This window comes from Caretta caretta, chromosome 15 (genome assembly GCF_965140235.1).
Source record: "Caretta caretta isolate rCarCar2 chromosome 15, rCarCar1.hap1, whole genome shotgun sequence".
Lineage (NCBI taxonomy): Eukaryota > Metazoa > Chordata > Testudines > Cheloniidae > Caretta > Caretta caretta.
The window spans coordinates 12,098,594-12,122,757 of record NC_134220.1 but is presented as its reverse complement, the minus strand read 5'-3'; the positions used below and the strand labels follow the sequence as shown (position 1 = coordinate 12,122,757).

Below are 24,164 nucleotides of genomic sequence, written 5' to 3'. Positions count from 1 at the left end.
CTGGAGAAGCACTGAGCTACTGCATGCATTTAATCTATGCTGCTAGTCACACAATTGCCCTAAAAATAGGTTGCTCCTAATCTAGAATGCTGGTGATGTCAGAAGCATGATGTTGCAGTTACAGGTAAGGCTTACTGACTCTACATGACACAAAAAAGAGGTGCTGCTAAGTCTGAGACCTATTACTGATGCATTTTTGTGCTTCCAGCAGCTAGTGACCTTCCGTGTTGGACTTTCTCAGCTACTATGTGCTGGACAGTTTACAAGACGTATCCGATCCGGTTCTGTTTCCTCTTTTAGTTTTCTGTCCTTCACTACAATGAGATGCTCTGTTGAGGACTGCAAGTAAATATCTAGAAATCGCAACTCAATGCTTCATATTAACAAATGACATGTAATATAGAAATCTGTGCTGAGATAAAGCCAGTTTCTTTAACTTAACTACAGTGTTCCACACTGTACAATATTTACTAGAGCTTTTCAAATGTTTGCTTCTCATTAAAAAGGACATTTTTAAAGTGGCTTTGATTTTAAAAATGACATTTGTAATCAATAATGTAGTGTAATTCCTTAGGGAATTAAAAATACTGTTATTTGTAAATGTTTATTATGTCCCCTGCAAAATTTTATAAAACACTTAAAACTTTGTCCTACAGCCTGATTGAGAGAACACAATAAAATGGCAACACCACTTTGAGTCTATTTTTTTAAAAAATGACAGGAAAGGAGACAATGGGACTAGCCAGAGGGCTGTGAGAAGGAGAAGATGAGTGCGGAAATAAGAAGAAAAAGTGGCCCAAGGGAAAATGCAAGTTCTCAGGGGACAATGGATCAATACTGAAGTTAACTATGCAATTCCAATGACAGCAAGTTACATTTTGTAACACTTCTTTCACATAGCCTTAGATGTCCCTGTGACGTGCCCAGGCTACAGTCCGGACTAATGAGTGGCTTGTGTCAACCCTGCCTTCTAACCTGGGGTGCCCTTTACAGTCCTTTGCTGCTGTAACCTCCAGTCTGGACTGCACACAAACAGTCTCTGGCAGGCAAGTCATGCCCAGCTAGCTCTGCGTGTGCTGCAGCCAGCCAGCCACACCTTGGCTCTTACCAGCATTGGTTATGCTGCAGGGTGACTCCAACACACTCACGGTCTTAGATTTCCCCCAGAAATGTATGCCTGGTATTGCCCAGACCTCTGCTGAACAATAAAAATTCATATAAAGTCTGCATTTCTTTAACAAAAATAATACACATACACTTTGTTACCCCAAATGGAGTTTCCCAAACATTTCAGTTTAAACACACTGGATTAGATATAACAATAGAACGAGTTTATCAACTACAAAGAGAGAGAAGATTATTACAATAGTGTGTAGGGTGTGGACACAGGAGTACATTCTGTTACAAACCTTAAGTGTTACTATTCACTGCTCCAAATGTATCTGGTAGACTGGACAAATCACAGCACTACTGCTGCACAAAGTAAGTTACCTTTGAAGTGCCAGTATTTCAGTGGAAAGTTAAGAGTTCAAGGGATGCCACTGCATTTGTCAGCAGCATAGAAGCTGCAGGAGCTGCCAGCTCACCCTCCCCATCCATTGTTTGTACAGTCAGGTGTAAGGAATTCACTTCTTTCACTTTAAGATTGCTCTAATTTGCACGCATCACCCCTACAAATGTTCACTAATTATTTCTCTTTCCTTTTCTTTTCACTTCTCTAGTCCCCTGATCTTTTCTGGTATAACTTGGTCTCCTAAGGGGAAAAAAACCAAATTTCAGTCTGGATTTTTCAGTCTTCTGTAAACCAGTCTCTTTTCTGCTGACACTAGCATCGCTTGACTTCAGTGAAGCCTTTGGGATGGAGAAGCAGCCCATCTTCCTAGATCATATTCTTAACTGTGCAGTTTTCTTTAGTACCTTCTCATCATGGTAGCAGTCCTGTCAAGCTGCTCTGTCTTGGAGCAGAGACTGAACCTCCATCACGGAACACTTGACGTAGCAGATGAATGTTAGTAGTGAAAAGAGCCAAAGTACTTACACAAAAGTAAATAAGTAAAATGAAATATTTTTAAAAAACCCGTCTAAACAGAAATTGTGGAACTAGCTGTGATTCCTCAACTCAAGAAGTCACTACTTCTTGTTACAGTCCAGCCAGCAGCCTCTTTCTACAGACTGTAGGTTCTTTTAGGAGAGACCTTGTGTTCCTATTTTGTTTGTCAAGCTCCAAGCCCACTATTTGGACTATATAAGATGCTCTGTGCAACCCCAGCCAACTCACTGTAACAGAAGGAGACAAGATGGTGGGTGTGACACATATTTTGCACTCAGAGCCTCAATAGCAAGGGCCTCCACCAATGGCGAGCCATGAAGAGGAAAAAGTGCAGTTGATTAAAGATGACTGAGTCAAAGAAGATCAATAAACATTAACTGGCAGACACAAACTCAAAAGTCAATGAAAATGGGGCAAACAGTCAAATAGATCAATGCCATATGAAGAGACGAGAAATGCAGGATGCAAACACAGAGACATGGGACATTAATTTTGATATGTAGCAAAAGACATATGTAAGGTTGCAGGTAGAGTAATGGTACTGGAGATAGCAAAAGCGCTAGGCTAGTACTCAAGAAGGAAGGCATGAGAGAGAGACGGAAACAGGAGAGAAAAGATGATGGGATAGCACGAGGCAGAAAGAGATGCATGGCAAATATTTGGCAGAAAGGAATTAAGAAGAGTTGATGAATGGACAAACACAAACAGAAAACAGGCATGAGAGGAAAAGCGTTAAGAGAAAAGTAATAACAGACAGAAGGAAAATGAAAGTGACTGATTGCTTGTCATGGCTTATATCAGAGCTGAGTGTGCTATATGAGAAGCATGTTTGTCTTATGAAATGTTAATGCCTAGATTGTGACCCTTACCTGAGGAACAGCAGTATGATTGTGGATGAAAACTACACACAGGGCCTGGAAGCAGGAGGAATGTAGAGCTTTTAACTTCCGTTCCTCACTATATTTATTTTTACATTTTGCATTCAGCATGCCATCTGATCAGGGAAGACTAAGTCTGCGGAAGAGAAGAATGAGGGGGGATTTGATAGCTGCTTTCAACTACCTGAAAGGGGGTTCCAAAGAAGATGGATCTAGACTGTTCTCAGTGGGAGCAGATGACAGAATGAGGAGTAATGGTCTCAAGTTGCAGAGGGGGAGGTTTAGGTTGCATATTAGGAAAAACTTTTTCACTAGGAGGGTGGTGAAACACTGGAATGCGTTACCTAGGGAGGTGGTGGAATCTCCTTCCTTAGAAGTTTTTAAGGTCAGGCTTGACAAAGCCCTGGCTGGGATGATTTAGTTGGGGATTGGTCTTCCTTTGAGCAGGGGGTTGAACTAGATGCCCTCCTGAGGTCCCTTCCAACCCTGACATTTTATGATTCTATCTGCTTGCAGGTCAAAACCTCCTCTGACATTGAAACCCCCAATTTTGCACATAGTTATTTGCACGGCAGACCTACATTTGCAAATATTAGGAAGTTTTTGGCTATCCTACTCTCATGTGCCAGTGGGCTTATGGGGAGATTTTTCTCATGAACAACTAAGGGGGCAGTTTTAAAGGCTGTTTTTTGAAAGTTTGTCTCTTACTACACAACTTACTTCAAAAGACCTTCAAAACATGTGCAGGCAGATTTTTTGGGATCAGACCGGTGTGAGAAATATGTAGGTCAGCCCCCACAGGTTATATTTTAGGCTGCTCTCAGTTATTCCTGCAGGATCAGTTCTCTAGGGACCAAGCTGCCAGCCAGGAGTTCTTGGCACACAAAGCACTCCGTGCTATATCCCCACTGTTCTCCAGCCCACCCCCAACACAGCTCTATGGCAAAGGAGCCAAAAGTCAGTGAGAGTCAGCGATACAGACTTTATTCCTTCATGAAGAGAATCTCTAACTGGCCCATTAGAGAAGCCAGTCATCCCTTTTGTTCCATCATTGGGCCAGAATCTGGTCATGAGTTTCTTTCTCCTCGTGCCGGAAAAAGAGAGAGAAAATAGGTTAAAGAAAGGAAAATGCAAATCATGCTTAATTACAATATCATGCCTTGGCAACATGACACCCCAGTGCAGTCACACTGATCTATAGCATTACGGAAGATATGTATATGCTCTCCCCACATCACTGTCCTGTCACAATACACAATTCCAAGCTTAAAACATCACTTATTTGTAGCCTTCAACATAGTTTTTATGATTCCAATTTTCATTTTTTCCAACTTAATCATTTTTGTACTCCTATAGCAACTGGCTTCCAAATGTAGCAAAGGTAGCAAAAGCTTTAACAACATCACTGTCACGGCTTCTTCTGCATTAGGAGAGTAAAGTCCAGTAAGTAATGACATATGAAATTACTCAATGTCAGCAAAACCTCAGAAGTAGAGTAGAGGTTATTCTGTTCTATACATTGATAAAGGGCCATATTCTTAGGCTTGACTGTGAACTCAAGGAGTTTTTCCCATGGGTTAACAAAAGGTCATTGAAATCCTTTTCTAGCTGTACTTGCGGGAAAGATCCCTTTATCCCTGAATAAGGAGACAGCCTTTTTGCTTCTCATACTTCCTTATCCAACTACATATGAATCACTTCAAATGGAGCCACTTTTCTCTTAGCAACCAAAGAACTGTCTTAGCAACCAGACGCTGAGGATTTTGTTTCCACATAGTTACTGGTGGACAATGGGTTCTCTTCTGCTTGCTAGTTTTCCATGGCAATGCTGTTAGTAATGTTGGCTTAGTATTATCTAAGAAACAGAACACTTAAGAGTCAGCCACTCAGCCCTCACAGAGAACTGGCTTGCTGGGCAGATCACAGCTGTGCTGTAGCCCAGTAAGATTCTCCTCTCTAGGACGTAGCGAAGTGCTGACGGCTGGGAAGCTCAAAGCCCCGTTTCTACCAGTATAAATTTTTGCAAGGAATGGTGTAAGGGAGCACACAGCTATTCCACTCTTGTAATCTCTCAGCAGGAGTTATTATAGGGAAAAATATTGCACTTGTGGATATGGGAAACATCAGAGCAACTGTAACTTGAGCCTCACCTGGGTTGAAATCATTGTAGGAACAGGCATGAGCTGTGGCAGTAGATAATTTGTTGCCTCTTAGCAAATGACGCTGGAGAGAATAAGGTTGAAGGGAATGACTCTGCAAGAGAATACATTTGAGAAAACTATAAACTGCTTACAGTTTGCAAACAGAGGTGAAATTTGCCAAATAAATCCTGGGGAAATGTTGGAGGAGTGCTGGTACGGTGCCCACAGTTACAACAGTCTCCATCTCTCAACACCACACTATTGTAGGGACAGAAATAGCTGGGTACATTTTGATCATGGTAGCAAATTTCAAAATGTTGATTGAAACATTAAATGGCTTAGCACTTTCAGTCCAAGTTTCCTTTCTGTCTCCGCCTGCAGGTGCTGTTGGCATAGTGGAAAGCAATTTGATTTCTTCACTTGTTCTTAAACTGAAAACTGAAATGGATGAAATCCAAGAGTTGATACTGGACACGCTCTCTGGCTGCCTATGTGTAGAGGCTTTTGAAGCTCTAGCAACAGGCGCTGTTCCCATTCTGAAGGAAAAGCTCACTCATCCATCAGTGGCCATCAGGAGCAAAGCTGCCCGTGCCCTTTTGGGAATTAGGTAACGGAAAGAAAGAACTATGCGCATGGGTTGTTCCAAGACAATATTTATCTACTGATTGAGTCCCATGCACTAGTTTGCAGTTGTACCACCTTACACTTTAAACTTGTCACATCTCACATTGCAACGTAACATCAGGCTAGATGTATACATGGACTTAGCTGCTCTGGTGTTGGCGATTCAGTAGATGGCACACTTTCCCCTCCACCCCCCACACCTGCCGCCTATGTTAGCAGTGAGCTAATGCCCCTGCATGGTGCTAAGCAGTGCAGCACTGCTGGAAGTACCATTTTGTATAAGAGACAGTGTAGAACCAAAATCCTGATAATTTATGATCACAAAATCGATCCCATAATAACTTTTTGCAAGAGGAGGAATGTTAAAATAAACTAAATTATTTTTTGCCTACCTAAATTTTCATTTGGATACAGCATTCTTCATTTCCTGTTATAAACTTTGTCGTATTTCTTACTATGTACTGTTAAATAGTTGCTGTATTTCATCCTAGAGTAGCTGCATTTCAATGGATAAAACATCCCTGTGTATACTTTGTATATCAGTTCGTTAAGTTGGTAAAGCATTTCACAATCCTTGGAGTAAAATATACAATATAAATGCAATATAAATGTTGTTAATAGAACACTGCAGTATGGTGAAGGATAACACAGTTGGTCACTATGATGTAGTACAGTTCAATATAACAATCTTCCATGGAAATGGCATCATTGTTTATGAAAACTACCATGCTAAGTTCAGCCCAAACAGATGCTGAATAGGGAGCTACAATATGGCAGATCTTCTTAAACAAATGAGATCTGTGCACTGAGGATCCTACTGTGGCTCTTCATTTAAGACTTAAATTCATCATCCACAGAGTACACCAATAAGAGTTTTTAGTGAATCAAACCCAAGAGTTCAACTGCAAGCCTGCATCAAGGCAAGGACCTTGTATTTTATGTTATTTGTACGGTGACCAGACAGCAAGTGTGAAAAATCGGGACGGGGGTGGGAGGTTATTGGAGCCTATATAAGAAAAAGACCCAAAAATCAGGCCTGTCCCTAGAAAATCGGGACGTCTGGTCACCCTAGTTATTTGTGAGGCACCGCATTTAAGATTTAGAATATTAGACAATATGAACACTTGGTTTCTGGCTTTTAAAGGCAAATGGCTGTGGAAATACTAGGCACTCAACCCCAGTGCTCACTGCTAGTATCACCAAAATACCTCAATGAGTATTGAGGTATTATATAGAATCATAGGACCGGAAGGGACCTCAAGAGGTCATCTACTCCAGTGCCCTGCATTCATGGCAGGACTAAATATTATCTAGACTATCCCTGACAGGTGTTTGTCTAATCTGCTCTTAAAAATCTCCAATGACGGAGATTCTTCAACCTCCCAAGGCAATTTATTTCGGTGCTTAACCACCCTGACAGTTAGGAAGCTTTTCCTAATGTCAGCCTTAACAGCCCTTTTTGCAATTTAAGCTCATTCCTTCTTGTCCTATCCTCAGAGGTTAAGGAGAATTTTTTTTCCCCTCCTCCTTGTAACAACCTTTTATGTACTTAAATTGTTATGGCCCCCCGCCCACCTCAGTCTTCTCTTCTCCAGATCCAGTGTTTTCAATCTCCCCTCAAAGGTCATGTTTTCTAGACCTGTAATAATTTTTGTTGCTCTTCTCTGGACTTTCTCCAATTTGTCCACATCTTTCCTGAAATGTGGCACCCAGAATTGGACACAATACTCCAGTTGAGGCCTAATCAGCCTAGAGTAGAGCTGAAGCATTACTTCTCGTGTCTTGCTTACAACATTCCTGCTAATACATCCCAGAATGATGTCTGCTTTTTTTTTCCCAGTAGCATAACACTGTTAATTCATATTTAGCTTGTGATCCACTATGACCCCCAGATCCCTGTCCACAGTACTCCATCCTAGGCAGTCATTTCCCATTTTGTATGTGTGCAACTGATTATTCCTTCCTAAGTGGAGTACTTTGCATTTATCTTTATTGAATTTCATCCTATTTACTTCAGACCATTTCTTGAGATCATTTTGAATTTTAATCCTAACCGACAAGCACTTGCAACCCCGTCCGCAAACTTTATAAATGTATCTCTATGCCAGGGGTCTCAAAGTCCCAGTCCATGGGTCACATGTGGCACGAGAACCTCCCCACTGCAGCCCGCAGAAACTTTTTAAAAAGTTCTTTCATCCAGCCCTCATGGCTGCTGGCGGGGTCAGGGGACAGAAGGGGAGTGCACTGGAGAGATTTACATGCCCCTCCCCCAACGTTGCTCCATCCTGCTGCTCCTGGGACCCTCCCAGGGGTTGCATTCGGCAATGTGTCGTTCACCTCGGTCAGCTCCGCTCTCTGCGAGCGGTTCCCTATCCCTGCTGTCACTGGCAGAGCCACAGAGGACAGACTCACGCAGACACACTGCCTGCTACAAGCGCCGCCCCCCCATAGCTCCCAATTGGCTGGGGGAGAGGGACAGAGATACCATTATTAGTTGTTGGGCAGAGTCATCCATGCAGGCAGTGTCACTAGTCGCCGGTCAGAGTCAGCCGGGGCAGCACATGAGGCCAAGGGAGTGAGGAAAAAGGGTGGGAAACGGGCTGGGAGGTGGTGTGAACACCATCTTCAGTGACATTATTGGCTCGCTCAGAGGATTTGAGGACTGGTACTGGCCCTAAGGTAAATTGACTTTGAGACCCCTGCTCTGTGCCATTCTCTAAATCACTGATGAAGATACTGAACAGAACTGGACCCAGAACAGATCCTTGAGGGAACCCACTTGATATGCCCTTGTAGCTTGACTGTGAACCACTGATAACTACTCTCTGGGAGCAGTTTTCCAACCAGTTATGCATCCATCTAAAAGTAGCTCCATCTAGGTTGCATTTCCCTAGTTTGTTTATGAGAAGGTCACGCGAGACAGTATTAAAAGCTTCACTAACATCAAGATATACCACGTCTACTGCTTCCCCCCTATCCACAAGGCTTGTTACCCTGTCAAAGAAAGCTATCAGGTTGGTTTGACACAATTTGTTCTTGACAAATCCATGCTGACTGTTACTTATCACCTTATTATCTTCTAGATATTTGCAAATTGCTTAATTATTTGCTCCATGATCTTTCCGGGCACAGAAGTTAACCTGACTAGTCTATAATTCCCCAGGTTGTCCTTATTTCCCTTTTTATAGATTAGCACTATATTTGCCCTTTTCCAGTCTTCTGGAATCTTTCCCATCTTCCATGACTGTTCAAAGATAATTGCTAATGGCTCAGATATCTCCTCAGTCAACTCCTTGAGTATTCTAGGATGCCTTTCATCAGGCCCTGGTGACTTATTTTAGCCTCTGATCCTACTCATTTTCACTGGCATTTACTATGTTAGATGTCCAGTCACTACCAACCTTTTTGGTAATAACTGAAACAAAAAAAGTCATTTAACACTTCTGCCATTTCCACATTTTCTGTTATTGTTCCCTCCCCCCAATTGCGTAACGGGACTATTTTGTCCTTGGTCTTCCTTTTGCTTCTAATATATTTGTAGAATGTTTTCTTGTTACCCTTTACCTCTCTAGCTAGTTTAATCTTATTTTGTGCCTTGGCCTTCCTAATTTTGTCCCTACATACTTGTGTAATTTGTTTATATTCATCCTTTGTAATTTGACCTAATTTTCACTTTATGTCGGACTCTTTTTTGAGTTTCAGATCATTGAAGATTTCCTGGTTAAGCCAGGGTGGTCTTTTGCCATACTTCCTATCTCTCCTATGCATTGAGCATGTAGTTTCAACACTAACCACTCTGCCACGAACTGACCTCTCCCCTGTCCGGTTTGTAGCTCTAGCATGGGTGTTTAAAGTGCCCTCTAACATTCAGAATAATCTGGCTCCAAACAGAACAGAAGAGAATTCTGCATCAGCATTCTTGTTATGAAATGAAGGGGGGGCATGGTAGGTGACTGTAGTCAGTTGTACATGTACAACTCACATGACTGGAGTACTGTCATGGATGGATATAAACTGTTCAGGAAGGACAGGCAGGGCAGAAAAGGTGGGGGAGTAGCACTGTATGTAAGGGAGCAGTATGGCTGCTCAGAGCTCCGGTATGAAACTGCAGAAAAACCTGAGTGTCTCTGGATTAGAAGTTTAGAAGCGTGAGCAACAAGGGTGATGTAGTGGTGGGAGTCTGCTATAGACCACCGGACCAGGGGGATGAGGTGGATGAGGCTTTCTTCCGGCAACTCACAGAAGTTACTAGATTGCAGGCCCTGGTTCTTATGGGACACTTCAATCACCCTGATATCTGCTGGGAGAGCAATACAGCGGTGCACAGTCAATCCAGGAAGTTTTTGGAAAGGGTAGGGGACAATTTCCTGGTGCAAGTGCTGGAGGAACCAGCTAGGGGCAGAGCTCTTCTTGACCTGCTGCTCACAAACCGGGAATCTCCTTCCTTAGAAGTTTTTAAGGTCAGGCTTGACAAAGCCCTGGCTGGGATGATTTAGTTGGGGAGTGGTCCTGCTTTGAGCAGGGGGTTGGACTCGATGACCTCCTGAGGTCCCTTCCAACCCTGATATTCTATGATTCTATGATTGTTGACATAGGTTCAAGAAAGCACTTTAACCTTCTCTCTTCCTCAGTGTCCCTCTGGAAGGAAAAAATGTTGTGTGGGATGAAGAGGTTATCCCAGTGCTGGTCAGCCTGTTGGAGGATTCAGATCCCGAGGTCCAAGCCAATGCAGCAGGAGCACTGATGAATGCCACCATTACGACCCAAGGTGAGAGAAGCAGCTCCTGCTGGGATACTTCCTGTAAAGCAGAGAATTCTTCGTTCAGCTATCAGACTAGTGCCATTTGATCAGCTGACAGTTTTATTTCATAACTTTCCAAGATAAATTTAAAAAAATCTAGGTTCAGATAATGCTAAAGTTGTTGCAGAAACTAGTAAAAACAGGACATTTCATTAGGTCTGTCCCTCAGCTACTTTGTTCACCCATAGTGTCTAGGTATTGCAATATAGTTGGTTTGATCTACCTCCACTGGCTCAGGGAAATGTATGTCAGATCTACTTGTGCCTGGGGAAGATTCACTCTGGCAGAGGGCAAGTAATGGTTATAACGCCACCCTCCCTCAAAGATGCTATTAGGAGGAAGCCTTAAGTTCAGGTCAGAGTCCCACAACCCGCAACTGCCCTGGGAATGCTTTGAACCTGCAATCCTTAGCTGAGAGCAGGAGTGCCTACGTTTTCCATTACTTTCCTGTAGTTTTGTGTGTGCTTAAAAGGTACCGTTTCCCCCAGCAACCGGGGGGGGAGTGGGAATTGGAGAAGTGCATAAGTTCTCATCAAAGTCAGATACATGACTTTGAAAACACGAATGGGTAACTTTTCAGTGTGCTGAATGTGTAATTGGACATACAAGAATCCTTAATAACAGTAATTGTGTTTCAATCCTCCTCTGCCTACCATTGCAAATGGTCCCCTTGCTCTGGAAGATAACACAGGAGTGGATCTAAGTATTTACTTAGACGGTCTTAGAAAAGAAAAGAATGTAGGGTGTTCCTGAAGACATTTGCCCTGAGACATTTTTTCTTATCATTTGATGTCTCTTGAGATCGAAGTGATTCTTTTCAAAGTAAAATAAATAAAATGTGGAAAGTAGGGGGAGTTAACTAAAGTAGTGGGATTGCTCTCTTAAGAATAAAAAATTGAGGTTTATTGTGGTCTCTAATAGAGATGGGCTGAACCAAAACCCACAGCTCTCAGCACTACCAAACACTGAAGTGTTCAAAATCTAGAACCAGAGCTGGAGATAGAACTAGATCTCTTTGTAGTGTGTGGTCACGGCTGTTTATTAACAGGTTCAGGCTTGTTAAGTGGTTATTTGATTATAGTCAATAACAAATTTTAAGTCTAATTATTTCTTGCTCAGGGAAATTTGCAGCTCTTAATGCAGATGCCATTCCACCTTTACTGAAGCTGGTCAATGATGAAACCAGCAAAGTACGCTTGAATGCAATCAAAGCCCTAACCATACTGTCTGAGGCACCTGAGGGTCGCAAGACACTGCTGAATCATGTGGACCTCTTTCGAGGGCAGTTGAATGACTCCAGCGAGGCTGTAAGCAGAGCAGCAAAAATTGCCATCAAAGTCATCGAATGGAAACCTTAAACCCAGGGCATCATGAAGCAATAAAATAGCAGCAAAACCCCTGCACATTGTGTGACAGACTTTTTCTCAAATGTTCTGTATTAAATCCCTACCTGTTTTAGCACATCAAGAGTTTTACTTCATCTACAACTGCTCCTCAGTATTTCTGCCCATAGAAATCTATAGGGAACAGTGTGGTCTTGGGGTTAGAATAGGGAACAGGGAGTCCCTGAAATATTTACTTTATTACTCCAGTATGGCCATTCTGTGTAACTATCTTTTACCTATGATAAGTGAAGGTACTATAGCTGGGGGTTACATCCCACACTGTACCTTCTCTGTCCTTCTTCAAGGCACCAAACTGTATGGCAAGCAAATGTTGCAGTCCCTCAAATTCTAGAACTTTAAAACCCACTCAGGGGTTCATTTTTCCTAGAGCTCAGTAACATTTTGTAAAGGAGTCAAACCACTCATGCCCTCTCATTGAGCTCCTTGGCATAAGCCAAAGGGAATCAACCTATCTTGGAGCATCCTAACATTCCCTGAAAGAGATGTCACATCTTCAGAGCCCCCTAGCATCTTCTGCAGGGGCTGCCCAATCCTGGAGCTCTTTGATTGTTTATGCTTCTGCAGGTGATTTTTCTGTGACATCTCTTGAGTGGAGACTACCATCCACTATGGTACTATGTATCTTCTGAAGGCTCCATGTCTTTCAGGATCTCCATGATGTTCTTTGATGAAGCCTAACCCCTTCTTAATAGTTCAGTCCATTTTCTGAAGGGGCGAGGAAGGCAGGTTACATAGTTACACCTAACTGGACATTATTCAGCTAATAAAGCCCGACTTTTCAGTGCAAACATCACAGATAGTCCATAGTCCAATGGTATCGTCCATAAGCAGACTTTCCATCTGTAAGAGGGCATCGACAGTCCTGACAAAGCCCAGGACACTGGGCAGTTCACCCCATGTGGGCCCTCGATACACTCTCCTGGAAGACGTGGCTATCTATGCAGCTCCAGAGTCCATAGTTTTTGTGGCACCAACACTGTTGTGGAAGGTCCCCACTCCATTGATGCAATATTTGCCAGTACCAGGGCCTTGCTGGGAACTGGAGGCTCAGCCTCCATCTCTTTCCTATCCACCTCTGACAGAAACAGGTCCCATCAGCCCCAGTGAAGGAACACAAGGACAAATCTATTGGACAAATATGAGTCAGTACTGTCACTCCCTTCAGCTAGCCGACAGAGGTCTATCAGTCATGACATGGCTTCCAGATCAACTCCATTTCCCTGCCTTGTCAAGAGTAATTCTAGACCAGGGACCAATGGTACCGAGCATGGGGATCACCTCTCTTCCACTATGATCCACCACAGTGGATTTAATCAAGCTCCTGGGATCCATGCTTCCGGGCATCTGAGTATGAGGATCCTGAGTTCCTCACCCAGCAAAGTAGTAATCTCCATGGGAGCAGCTGATGGAGGAGGATCAACCAGCACCACCTGCTCTCCAGACAAGGCAGTATCACCAGTCTCTCCCTCGCGTCCAGATGATTGTAACCAGTAGCAGGCCTTCTCAGGAGAATTGCAGCACTCTCCAGACTCCTCTGGAGGAGGTCCAGAATGAAACCCTTAAGCTCCTAGACATATTTCAGGCTACAGCTCTTTTTAAAATGGCACTCATGATTAATGAGGCTATCATGGAATCTCCCAGTGTAGTCTGGCATATGTCTGCATCCGAGCCCCCAGCCCCAAAGCAGGCTGAGAAGCATTACTTCTCTCCCTCCCCACCCCAGGGGAGTGGAATTTTTCCCTCCTTAACCCCAATTCCCTGGTGATGCACACAGTTACAGAACCAAGTCGGCTATACCAGCCCAAGTCCACTCTTCCGGATAGAGATACCATGCAACTAGACATCTTTGGAAGGAAGCTGTTTTTCTTGGCTAGCTTAGCATTCCGGATAGCAAACTAACATGCTTTAATGTCCAAATATGACTATTTACATTACAATAAGCTATCAGAATTTGTGAACAAGCTCCCTCAAGAATGTGGACCTCAGTTCCAGGACATCCTGGATGAAAGAAAGCTAGATGCACAAACTTCCCTCCAAGTGCCCCTCGATGTGGCTGACAGCGGCACACTCTAGGGCTACTTCGATAGTCATGAGAAGAGATTCATGGCTACAGGCCTCTAGTTTCCCCAAAGAGATCCAAACCACAATTGAGAACCTCCTATTTAAGACTACCAACTTATTTAGTGACAAGACTGACGAGTCGCTACATACCCTCAGAGACACTTGTGCTACCCTCTGCTCTTAAGGTATTTTTACTCTGGCACCCAGGAGAAAGTATTCTAGGATTCCTCCACCTCATCATCATTCATTGCCTCCATCCTTTTTCCATCAGAGGACAGATGCAATGGAGTAGACACCCAGCACCACTGCCCTCCTAAATGCTCTCTAAGCTGTGTGGCAGCGTGGCTGCGCAGCAGGCTATCAAGTGCCACGCACTTCAGGTGCCCCTCTCCCCACTGCTCCGCCGCTCCTGGGAGCCTCCTGCTTACTGTGCGGAGCTATGGGGGGGTGCTGATGTCAGGGCATCCTCTCTCCCCCTGCCCCTGTACCCCATCTCTGCAGATGAGGGGGACGTGACAGGGCTCAGGAGTGGGATGAGGGAGCTTGCTGGTGGCTCCTGCTGTATCTGTTTTGAGTGCCGATCTACTTAAAAGGGCAACATATTTAAAGGGGCAACGCATGTCTCTCTCACACATACAACAGTGTCTGTCTGTCTCTCTTTCTCACACACACATTGTCTTTCACACTCACCTCCTAACACATACTTGTATTGTTGTTGTTGTTGCTTCTTGATACTTCCTGCAATGCACATATATTCTCTGTAATTTTATTCTTTCAAAGTGCTGTTATTTGAGTTTTTTGACTGGTCTATGCATTTAATAATTTGTATTTCTCTCTTATGCTTAAATTTAATTCTTTGAATAGTGAGTTCTAAAATGCCTAACCTGTCCTGGTTGGAGTAATTATCCCTATGGTAACTTTTAAAAAATATATATTGTATCTAGGTTTTTTGTTTTTACTGGTGGCGCACAGCTGCACATTACCTTGATATTGGTACACAACAAAATTCATTCTGCACAGTAATGGAAAAAATTAGAGGGAACATTGCTGCCCTCCACTTCTCAGTGTCATCCACCTCCTAGGAAGGTGTTTTGATGTGGTGCCCAAGACTCCACAGTCAGTCTCTAACACCTGCTACCATCCTCTCTGGGGGCCACCTAGCCCATTTTTTCTCCGATGTGGTGTACCATCACAACAAATGGATCCTGAATATTATATCAAAAGGCTATACTCTAGAATTGCTTCCCCCCAAAAAAACCCTCACCTTCCCATCCCTTTTCAGGGACTCCTCTCACAAGAGGATTCTCAAACAAGGGGCGGTCTCCCTTCTTCAGTTGGAGGCAAGAGTCCACCCAACAATCTCACATAGGCAAAAGGCTTTTGCTCAAGGTACTTCTTCACTCCAGAAAAGAACAAATGTCAGAGACCCATTCTGGACCTTAGCAGTTGAATGCCTTTATATGACATAAACTTCAGAATGACCACCTTGGCCTCTATCATACCCTCCCTCACATCTGGTGGGGTATTGACTGGTTTACAACCCTTGATTTGAAGGGGACACATTTTCATTTGGACCTTCAGCACACTTACAAAAGGTCTCTGTGCTTTGCATTGGGCCAGAAGCACTTTCAATACAGGGTGCTCCCTTTTGGTCTCAGTGACCCCAATGGTATGTACAAAAGTTTTTGTGGTGGTGGCCACGGATAAGGGAGTTTGAGATTTCCTTACCTGAACAACTGGCTGCTCACGGGTTGGTCCTACCAAAAGATACAGGCAATTACCACAGCCACACTTCAATTCTTTCATTCCCTAGGATTTCAAGTCAATTTAGATAAGTCCATATTAACACCCTTGAAAAACATACAGTTCATTAGAGAAGACCTGAACTTTAGTCACAGCAAGGGCCTACTTACCTCTGGACTGATTCCTAGCCATGAAGGATCTCATCAGCCAGCTTCATCTCAGCCCTCCTCCTACAGCCTGGTCTGCTTAGTTCTGTTAGGCCACATGATGGCGTTCTCCTGTGTCACTTCTGCCTCTGTGATGCCTTCGTATCTGGTTAAGGGCAGTCTATGCCCCAAGAAGGAACTCTCTAGACAAGAAGCTCTCTCTTCCTCAAGACATACTGACATTGCTCACATGGTGGGAAAAGAAAGGCAGTAGGTGTGGGGGGTCCCTTTTGTTCCCGTATCACCTACAAAGACTCTTATTATAGATACCCCCATGCTAGTAGAGAGGCATCTCAATGGTCAGACAGCTTGAGGCTCCTGGTCCTCACAGGAATCCAGACTACATATCAACCTACTTAGGCTTTGAGCAGTTCTCAAAGCATGCAAGACATTCCTGCCCATCTGTCACACTATGCCCCATATTCTTCATAGAAATATTGTTATAATATGATTATAGCATATCTAAGATGTATTTTATGCAAGATGAGTCTTGTGGATATCATTGGAAAGGTTATGATTTACTAAATCTGATTATCCTATTTGTATGCATGTATCATTTTTTTTATCTAATGTTAGGAATATTGACTATACACCTGTACTACAAAAGTGTTTGCACCTGGGGAATGCCCACCAGACAGAATGCAATCAGTCTGGCTGACTAGCTGGGGACCAGTCAATGGACCATTAGGGAGAACAACAGATCTTTGAAAATGCTAATCTTCCACCTTCCTGGGATGCTACAAACAGCCTTTGACTCATGGCTGCTTTGACACTACAGGGTCATGTGATCATGTCACCTGGTACTGGACTTCATGATAGAATACCAGTATTTTTCCACTGGGAGGGATGGGGGGGACCACACTGGAAAACAAAGGATTCCCGCCATATGTAAAACCTATTTAAGGCAGGGGAGTGACATAATCAGTGTTTGTTCTTCACTGAATCCCCGTCCAGGATGACTGCTGCGAACATCTAAGAAACAAAGACAAGGCGGGGTGGGGGAAGAGCTGAGCCCAGGGTGGAAAGGTGTCTGGCCTGTGAAAGAAATACCTGGAGTTTTAAGCTGCAAGCAAGAGCAACTTGCCTGCAAGAACCTCTGTAATTTGTCTAAAAACAACATTTAGGGTGAGAAATTACTACTTGTAACTGTTTCTTTAGTATTAAGCTTAGCTTGCGTGTTTGTTTCATTTGCTGGGTAATCTGCTTTGATCTGTTTGCTAACCCTTATAATCACTTGAAATCTATTTTTTGTAGTTAATAAACTAGTTTTTGTTTTCTCTGAAACCAGTTTGTGGAATTCATACCTGGGGGGGAAAAGGCTGTGCATATCTTCCTCCACATTGAGGGAGGGAGCGAATTTTATGATCTTACACTGTACAGTTCTATGTGCAGCGCAAGATGATACAATTTTGGGTTTACACTCTAGAGGGGGGTCCACTTGAGTGCTGGGCAATTCCCTAGCTGAGTTTTCCCATGCAGAGCTGATTTCAGTGTTTCAGCTGATTTCTTTCTGCAGCTGGATGTCCCCCTACCTGTGTGTGTGCTGGCGGAGGCTTGAGGACCTGGATCAGCAGGACAGTGTAAGGGAGCCCAGGCTGGTGGAACAGGCGGGCTCAGTGGTACGTCAGGTGGCACCCCAGAAGGGGCGGGGGGAGGCATAACCCATCACACCATCATTCTGTTCATACTTTTCCATGTCAGGTCAGTCAACATGACCACCATCTACTATATAATTAAGCAGGGAGTAGTGAGATTTCCTGCTTTGTATGAAGACATAATCCACCTTTGGAACCAGTGCAGTGGATCACCCTCTCAGGTGTACACATCCCAGGGCTAATGAATTTATGGACAGACAGCCTCAGCAGGCATTTCTGCATGGATCACAAGTGGAAACTTCACCCAGCAATAGGGCATCCCATCTTGGGATTGTTTCAAGCCAGCACAACAAAAAGCGTCCAGTTTATTGTTCCCGGACTGCCAAAGGCCTCAACCCCAGAGGGGGCACATTCCAGGTACAATTGTCAAAACTGCGGATATGTGCCGTGTCTCCCATCCCTTCTGTTTCCTCAGGTACACAGGAAGATCAAACTTGACAGAGTGACAGTGATATACATAGCACCCTGGTGTCAAGGCAGTTTTGGTTCACAACCATACAACTACTAGTCTTTTGCCCATGCATCCTCCTGCAGCCATTTCAGGGGCTATTGTCCCAGACTGAGAGCAGGGCAAGCCAACCCATAACTTTTGACAGTGTGACTTTTCAATGGATACTGAGCCTAGAGCAAGCCTGCTCTGAGGGAGTTCAAGCCATTCTCCAGAACAGCAGGAGAGCTACTTTGCGAAATGGAAACGATTCTCCTGTTGGTGCCTGTAGCACTGCTTATGTGCAGAGGCATCAGATATCACTCTTGTACTGCCATTTCTTCTCTCGCTAAAGACGTCTGGTTTGGCAGCTAATGGCATTTTCCACTCCCCAGTGAAAAGCTATTTTGTTTTTACTCACCCCATTAGTGCAAAGTTCCTAAAAGGACATTTTCTCCAGTTTTGAAACCAGTCCCTGCCGGGAACCTTAACCTTGTCCTTTCTGCCCTCATGGGACCACCTTTTGAACCTTTAACTTCTTGTTCCCTCCTGCACCTGTCCTTCAAAGTTACCTTTCTGATGGCTATTACCTCTGCCAGAAGGATAGGGGAACTTGGACCCCTTAAGGCAGATCCACCTTATACTATTTTTCACGAGGACAAGGTTTCTTTACACCTACATCCTAAGTTCATATCTAAGGTGCCATCTGAGTTTTACCTTAACCAATCTGAATACCTCTGCTGTGACATCATGAAAGCCCCTCCTCCTCAAACTGACAGGGCCCATTCTATGAAAGCTCAAGTTGTAGCTGTAGCTTCCTTACAGGGAATTCCCCTCTCAAAGACATGCAGAGCAGTCACTTGGAGTTCCCTACACATTCACCAGGCATGATGCTCTGGTACAAGCTTTGGCCGCAGATGCCTCCTTTGCTCAGTGATCCCCCATTCTGTGGTACAGCATACTTCCTCGCACCTCCTCCTCAAGGAGCAATGCTTGGGAGTCACCCACAATAAATAACTCTAAAGACCATCACTTCAAGAAGAAAGGAAGATTACTCGTCTTAGAGTAGCTGCAGGTCTTTGAGATGTGTGGTCCCAACTGGTATTCACAACCCACCCTCCTTCCTCTCGCTGTAGTCGGAACTGGGGTGCAGTCAGTCCGTGCTGCCCTTTATGCCCTCACATGGAAGTACAAGGAGGCACAGGACACAGGCATGGATCAAGAGACACTATTAAAGAATTTCCAGCCCTTAGCACCCAGAGCATGTGTGCACCTACAATGAACAGCCATAGGGACCACACATCTTAAAACTGCAATTACTATAAGGTGAGTAGCCTTCCTATTTTCCTGCAATAGGAGAAATTGATCCCTACAGGATCCATTCTCTCCCTCTTTTAGTATGAGTTCCTTTCCCTTCCTGATCTTAGCTGAACCAGCAGTAACCAATTTCCATTATAAGCATTTCCTTTAAACGTCCTGAACAGCCCTGTCTATACTTAGAAATTGCCCCATTACTGACAGTTGACAGAGACTTGATGAGACATGCATTCTGTAAAGATGCTGATAGCCATCTTGTCCAGATGCTAACAGTAGTAGTCAACAATATAGCATTTTCCCACTTTAGACCGAACTTAAGATGAGAACATACCAGGAATGCAGGATAAGGATAGAGCTAAATCAATCTATCCCGTAAAAACACAGGTATTGCCATACCACTTTAAAACAATGGTTCATCTAAGTCAGTGGTAAATACCAGATGCATCAGCAGAAGGTGTAAACCTTCATTGTGGACAATTATGCAGTAACTTCCCACAGGCAAATTTTCTGCCTAACCCCAGACAGTTAATGGTTGGCATATGCCCTGAAGCACAAAAGTTTTATATCCTTTACATATTTTAACCTAGTTAATTTACCTGTGGATATATATTATTTTCCTAATAGATGACTATTGATTTTTGTAATGCTACTAAACTCTTTACTATATATTTTATATATTCTGGGAGTGAGTTCCACAGGTTCGTTATGCGTTGTTTTTGTTACTCTTTCAGTACCCTATGGAACAATATTTTCCCAAGCACGAGTGGAAGGACTAGATGTTTGTAGGTCTCTGGAGATGATCTATCACTTGAGTGTAAAAAACTAACAAATAATCAAATCAATTAGTTTAATTTTTTTTCAATCTTTGCAGGGTTTTGTTGTGGCATCTTTTTTGAGAAAAAAATAAACATTGAAATTACTTTTATAAATGAATGGATGAAATAAACAGTGCGGTGAATTGAAGAGGATAATTTTCTACTTCGGAAGAAATTCCTCCCTGAATTTTCCTTGTACTAATTCGCCACTTTTAAAAAAATCGACCTATTCACAGAATTGAAAACAACATAATATTTACATGAGCAGCTTTGAGTAAAACAGCTGCCAAGCAACACAAATATTGACTTATGGAAACAAAATTTGTGAACTCTGGACTCCATTGGTTCCTGTTTTAAAAGCTGAGGGATAGTTGTTAAAGAACAGGAGAGAGAGAGAGTTAAGAATCACCTTACTCACTACAGAACAGATGACTTACAATGGTTGGTGACTTGGTTTCAAGACGATGGAAGTGTTACATTATTAGATGAGAATGGTGATAAAAATGTCAGATCCCTACTCAGGAAACAAGAAGTCCATACTATATAGACCTGAGTCTTAGGCTCAGTTGCACCCCTTGGGTGTGTGAATGCATCATGCTTCCCTCCCAAGTACCGCACTGGTACTATTACATCTGCCCGTTTAAAATGCATGCGTCATTTCAGTCACAACAATTTTTTTCTATACTGGCCTCATATTGTTGTGTACATATATTAATTAAAAACTAGTTTTAAAATGTTAAATTCCACATACAGTACAGCAGTGATCCTTTGTACGATCCTATTTGCATTATGAGGCTATGTTTGCCAGATTGCTGCCAGACTGTGCATAACAATAGATTAAACTCATTTGCTTTGGTAGAGCGCTGCTTGCTGCAGTATACTGCAAGAAGTGTGAATTGCACAGATAAACATTTGCAGTAGCAAAGTGGAGCATGCTGCATAATGGTGAAAGTATTAAGCAATACATATGATACAAAGAATGCTACAGGAGAATGTATGCTAGTGCAGAAATAATCCCAATTATTGCAACACAATGCATCTACCCATTCTACTCTATCTAAGCCATAGTAATTCTTGAGCCCTTGTCACCTTGGTATCTAAGTGCATGGTATCTCATGCTGTAAAATACTGCAGAGGAGCAGTGTGTTGTGATGCACTGCATTGACACAGTGCAGAAAACTGTGGAATACCACAGGAGACAAAGGAACAAAATACAGGTTTACCTGCAGTATCAGAAAATTGCTTTAATGCCATCACTGTATCCCTGCCCCTCAAGAGCCTGAATTAGGAGGGACTTTTTAATTTTTCAGTTTAAATTTGTAGTGGCTCATAATGCCTCCCCCACAACTTCATGGTGATCCCTGCATCTCCCTGCTAAAAATCAGACCCTCAACCTCAGCTCGATATCTGAGAGTTCCCCTCCAGGATCTGATCCTCCTGTTCAATCTCATGAAGGGCTCTGGGACCCTCAGATAGGGCAAGAACAAACTAAATGGGTTAGATGGTCTTAACCAGGATTTGCCACATTCCTCAAAAAAATATTATAATGCAACCTTTCTACAATAAATGGCACAAAATAATCTCATTTCTTATTAGAGGAACTAACAGAGAAGGAAGAACCATAGCTATGCATGAATTATACAGCAGAACTTCCAATGTGTTGTGGACACAAGACCAACATTCCGGTGCCAAGAACATTCATCCATGTTACGGATTACCACCTAGTATGTCCTGTAGGTCAGTGTATTCCTAGCCCTTCCTGTAAAGTGGTGATCATGAAATGAAAGGACAGATTATAATTTAGCAAGATTGCACTGGGGAATCAAGCCAAACAGGAACATATATATATGTAAGGAAGATTTCACACACAGAGAAGTAAAGGGATCTGCGGGTCATAGTGGACCACAAGCTAAATATGAGTCAACAGTGTAAGGCTGTTGCAAAAAAAGTGAATATCGTTTTGGGATGTATTAGCAGGAGTGGTGCAAGCAAGACATCAGAAGTAATTCTTCTACACTGATTAGGTCTCAGCTCGAATATTGTGTCCAGTTCTGGGTGCCACATTTCAGGAAGAATGTGGACAAATTACAGAGAAGAGCGACAAAAATGATTAAAGGTCTATAAAACTTGATCTATGAGGGAAGATTGAAAAAACTGGATTTGTTTAGACTGGAAAAGAGAAGAGTGAGAGGGGACATAACAGTTTTCAAGTATGTAAAAGGTTGTTACAAGGAGGAGGAAGAAAAATTGTTTTTCTTAACCTCTGAGGATAGGACAAGAAGCAATGGGCTTAAATTGCAGCGAGGGAGGGTTAGGTTGGACATTAGGAAAACTTCCTGTCAGGATGGTTAAGTACGGGAATAAATTGCCTAGGGAGGTTGTGGAATCTCCATCACTGGAGATATTTAAGAGCAGGTTAGACAAACACCTGTCAGGGATGGTCTAGATAATACTTAGTCCTGCCACAAGTGCAGGGCACTAGACTAGATGACCTCTCAAGATCCCTTCCAGTTCTATGATGCTATGAAATAAATGAAATGTTTACATATTGTCAGAAGGCCTAAAGTAAACTTCGAAGAGAAAGTCAATCATGTACAAAAACTATAGGTGAATGAAATTTAGCAGAGCATTTTCCTGAAGCTTAATTGTTTCTGAAACACTAGATTAGAATTTTACCTGTAGGGCTCTTAGTGCTTCTACTCTTCATCTGTTAGGCACGTTTAAATTCAGAATTTAACAATTAATCATTTTAATTAATACAAATCTATATTTCACATAAGTTTCTCTCTGTACAATTAACAAATTTAAGATTTCTCTTTTGAAGAACACAGTGCAATCTCAAAACAACAGCACTAGAGTTATTTAGGTCATCATAGCAACACTGATTTATAGGTGGAAAATATCCATAGCCAAATACAAGCATGCTAAGTTACTCGTATTTGTTACTTCTTAGTAAATGCCAACAATGTACTCAGCACAGACAGAGACATAAAATAAGACCGTCCCAGTCCTGAAAAGCTAACATTCGAATAGAAACAGAGACAACAGGATGGATGCACTGCGAAGCCTTGAGGCAGGAATAACTTAGAGGTCATTTGGATTTGTTAATATTCAATTTGGTTGAGTTCTTTGTGGTCATCTCCTGTGAGATGATGACAGTGACACTTACTTACCTGTCTCCAAATGGGCAGCCAAAAGTGCTGATCAAGTTTCTCTGCATAGCTTCCTTCTCTTCCTTGTTCAATTTTGGACTTATATTCTGGCTTAAGCACAGAACCGGTTATGTCTTGAAACATCCCTGCTCTTTGTCAGGTACATCTGTGTTAAATTCATGAGAGCGCACAATAGAGGAACATGCAAAGTCCTAAAATGTGGTGCATGTGTAGAATCAAAACACTATCAATTAAGGACCTGACCCAGTTTTCACTGAAGCCAATGGAAAGACTCCCATTGAGTTCAATGGGTGGTAGATTGAGTCCCAAAACAATATCTTACAGTTACAGAGTACTCTGAAGTATCTTTACAACACATCTACATTTGAGTTAACAGCCCCTAATTTGTGGGCTTGACACTTATGTAAAAGAAGTCTGGGGGTTAGCGGCACAACAGCTGCATCAGCAAAATGTGGCTAATTGACGGTACGTACATTCACTGACTAATTAAAGACCACTGAATAGTCCCCACATTTAGTTACTGTAAGCCTTAGACTCCTTGTTCTTTTCAGTTGATGCCACCGTTTTTCAATTGACTATACCAAGTGATATAATTGCAAAAGACTTAGTCACTCACAAATGCTAAAAATCCCTTTGAATTGCCTCAGGCATATTATAAATACTTAAATTAACATGTCAGGAGCTGGCATCCTCATACCCTGTAATTTAGCCTGGTGTTTCTGAGGAAATGTGTTGGATACAGCAAGTCCTTGTTTTTAGCACTATGTTTTTATGCTCCCCAAAGTGTTGTTCTACATTGTGACGCCATCAGCATGTAGACAAACTCGTACATCGATAATAATTTATTTGTCTTTTTAGCTTGATGCC

The 24,164-nt window shown here is 42.8% G+C and overlaps 1 protein-coding gene and 1 long non-coding RNA gene across 3 annotated transcripts in view; one reads left to right on the top strand and one right to left on the bottom strand.

The window, feature by feature from the left end:
* RSPH14 (radial spoke head 14 homolog) overlaps window positions 1-17,163 on the top strand; it is a 224,302-nt gene extending 207,139 nt beyond the window's left edge. The window contains exons 4-6 of the mRNA XM_048822309.2: window positions 5,451-5,676; window positions 10,325-10,461; window positions 11,614-17,163. Coding sequence (XP_048678266.1) covers window positions 5,451-5,676; window positions 10,325-10,461; window positions 11,614-11,852 — 602 coding nt within the window. The 3' untranslated portion in view covers window positions 11,853-17,163. The remainder of the gene's footprint in view (window positions 1-5,450; window positions 5,677-10,324; window positions 10,462-11,613) is intronic.
* On the bottom strand, window positions 1,219-23,588 carry LOC125623247 (uncharacterized). Of its 2 annotated transcripts, XR_012665193.1 has the most exons (4): window positions 23,298-23,588; window positions 10,309-10,492; window positions 5,079-5,181; window positions 1,219-4,012 (listed from the first exon to the last, which is right to left on the bottom strand). It is a non-coding gene; the product is annotated as an uncharacterized LOC125623247 (long non-coding RNA). The 2 variants fall into 2 exon arrangements; XR_007352930.2 differs by lacking the exon at window positions 10,309-10,492 and having other exon boundaries at window positions 23,298-23,586.
* Window positions 23,589-24,164: the final 576 nt, after the last annotated feature.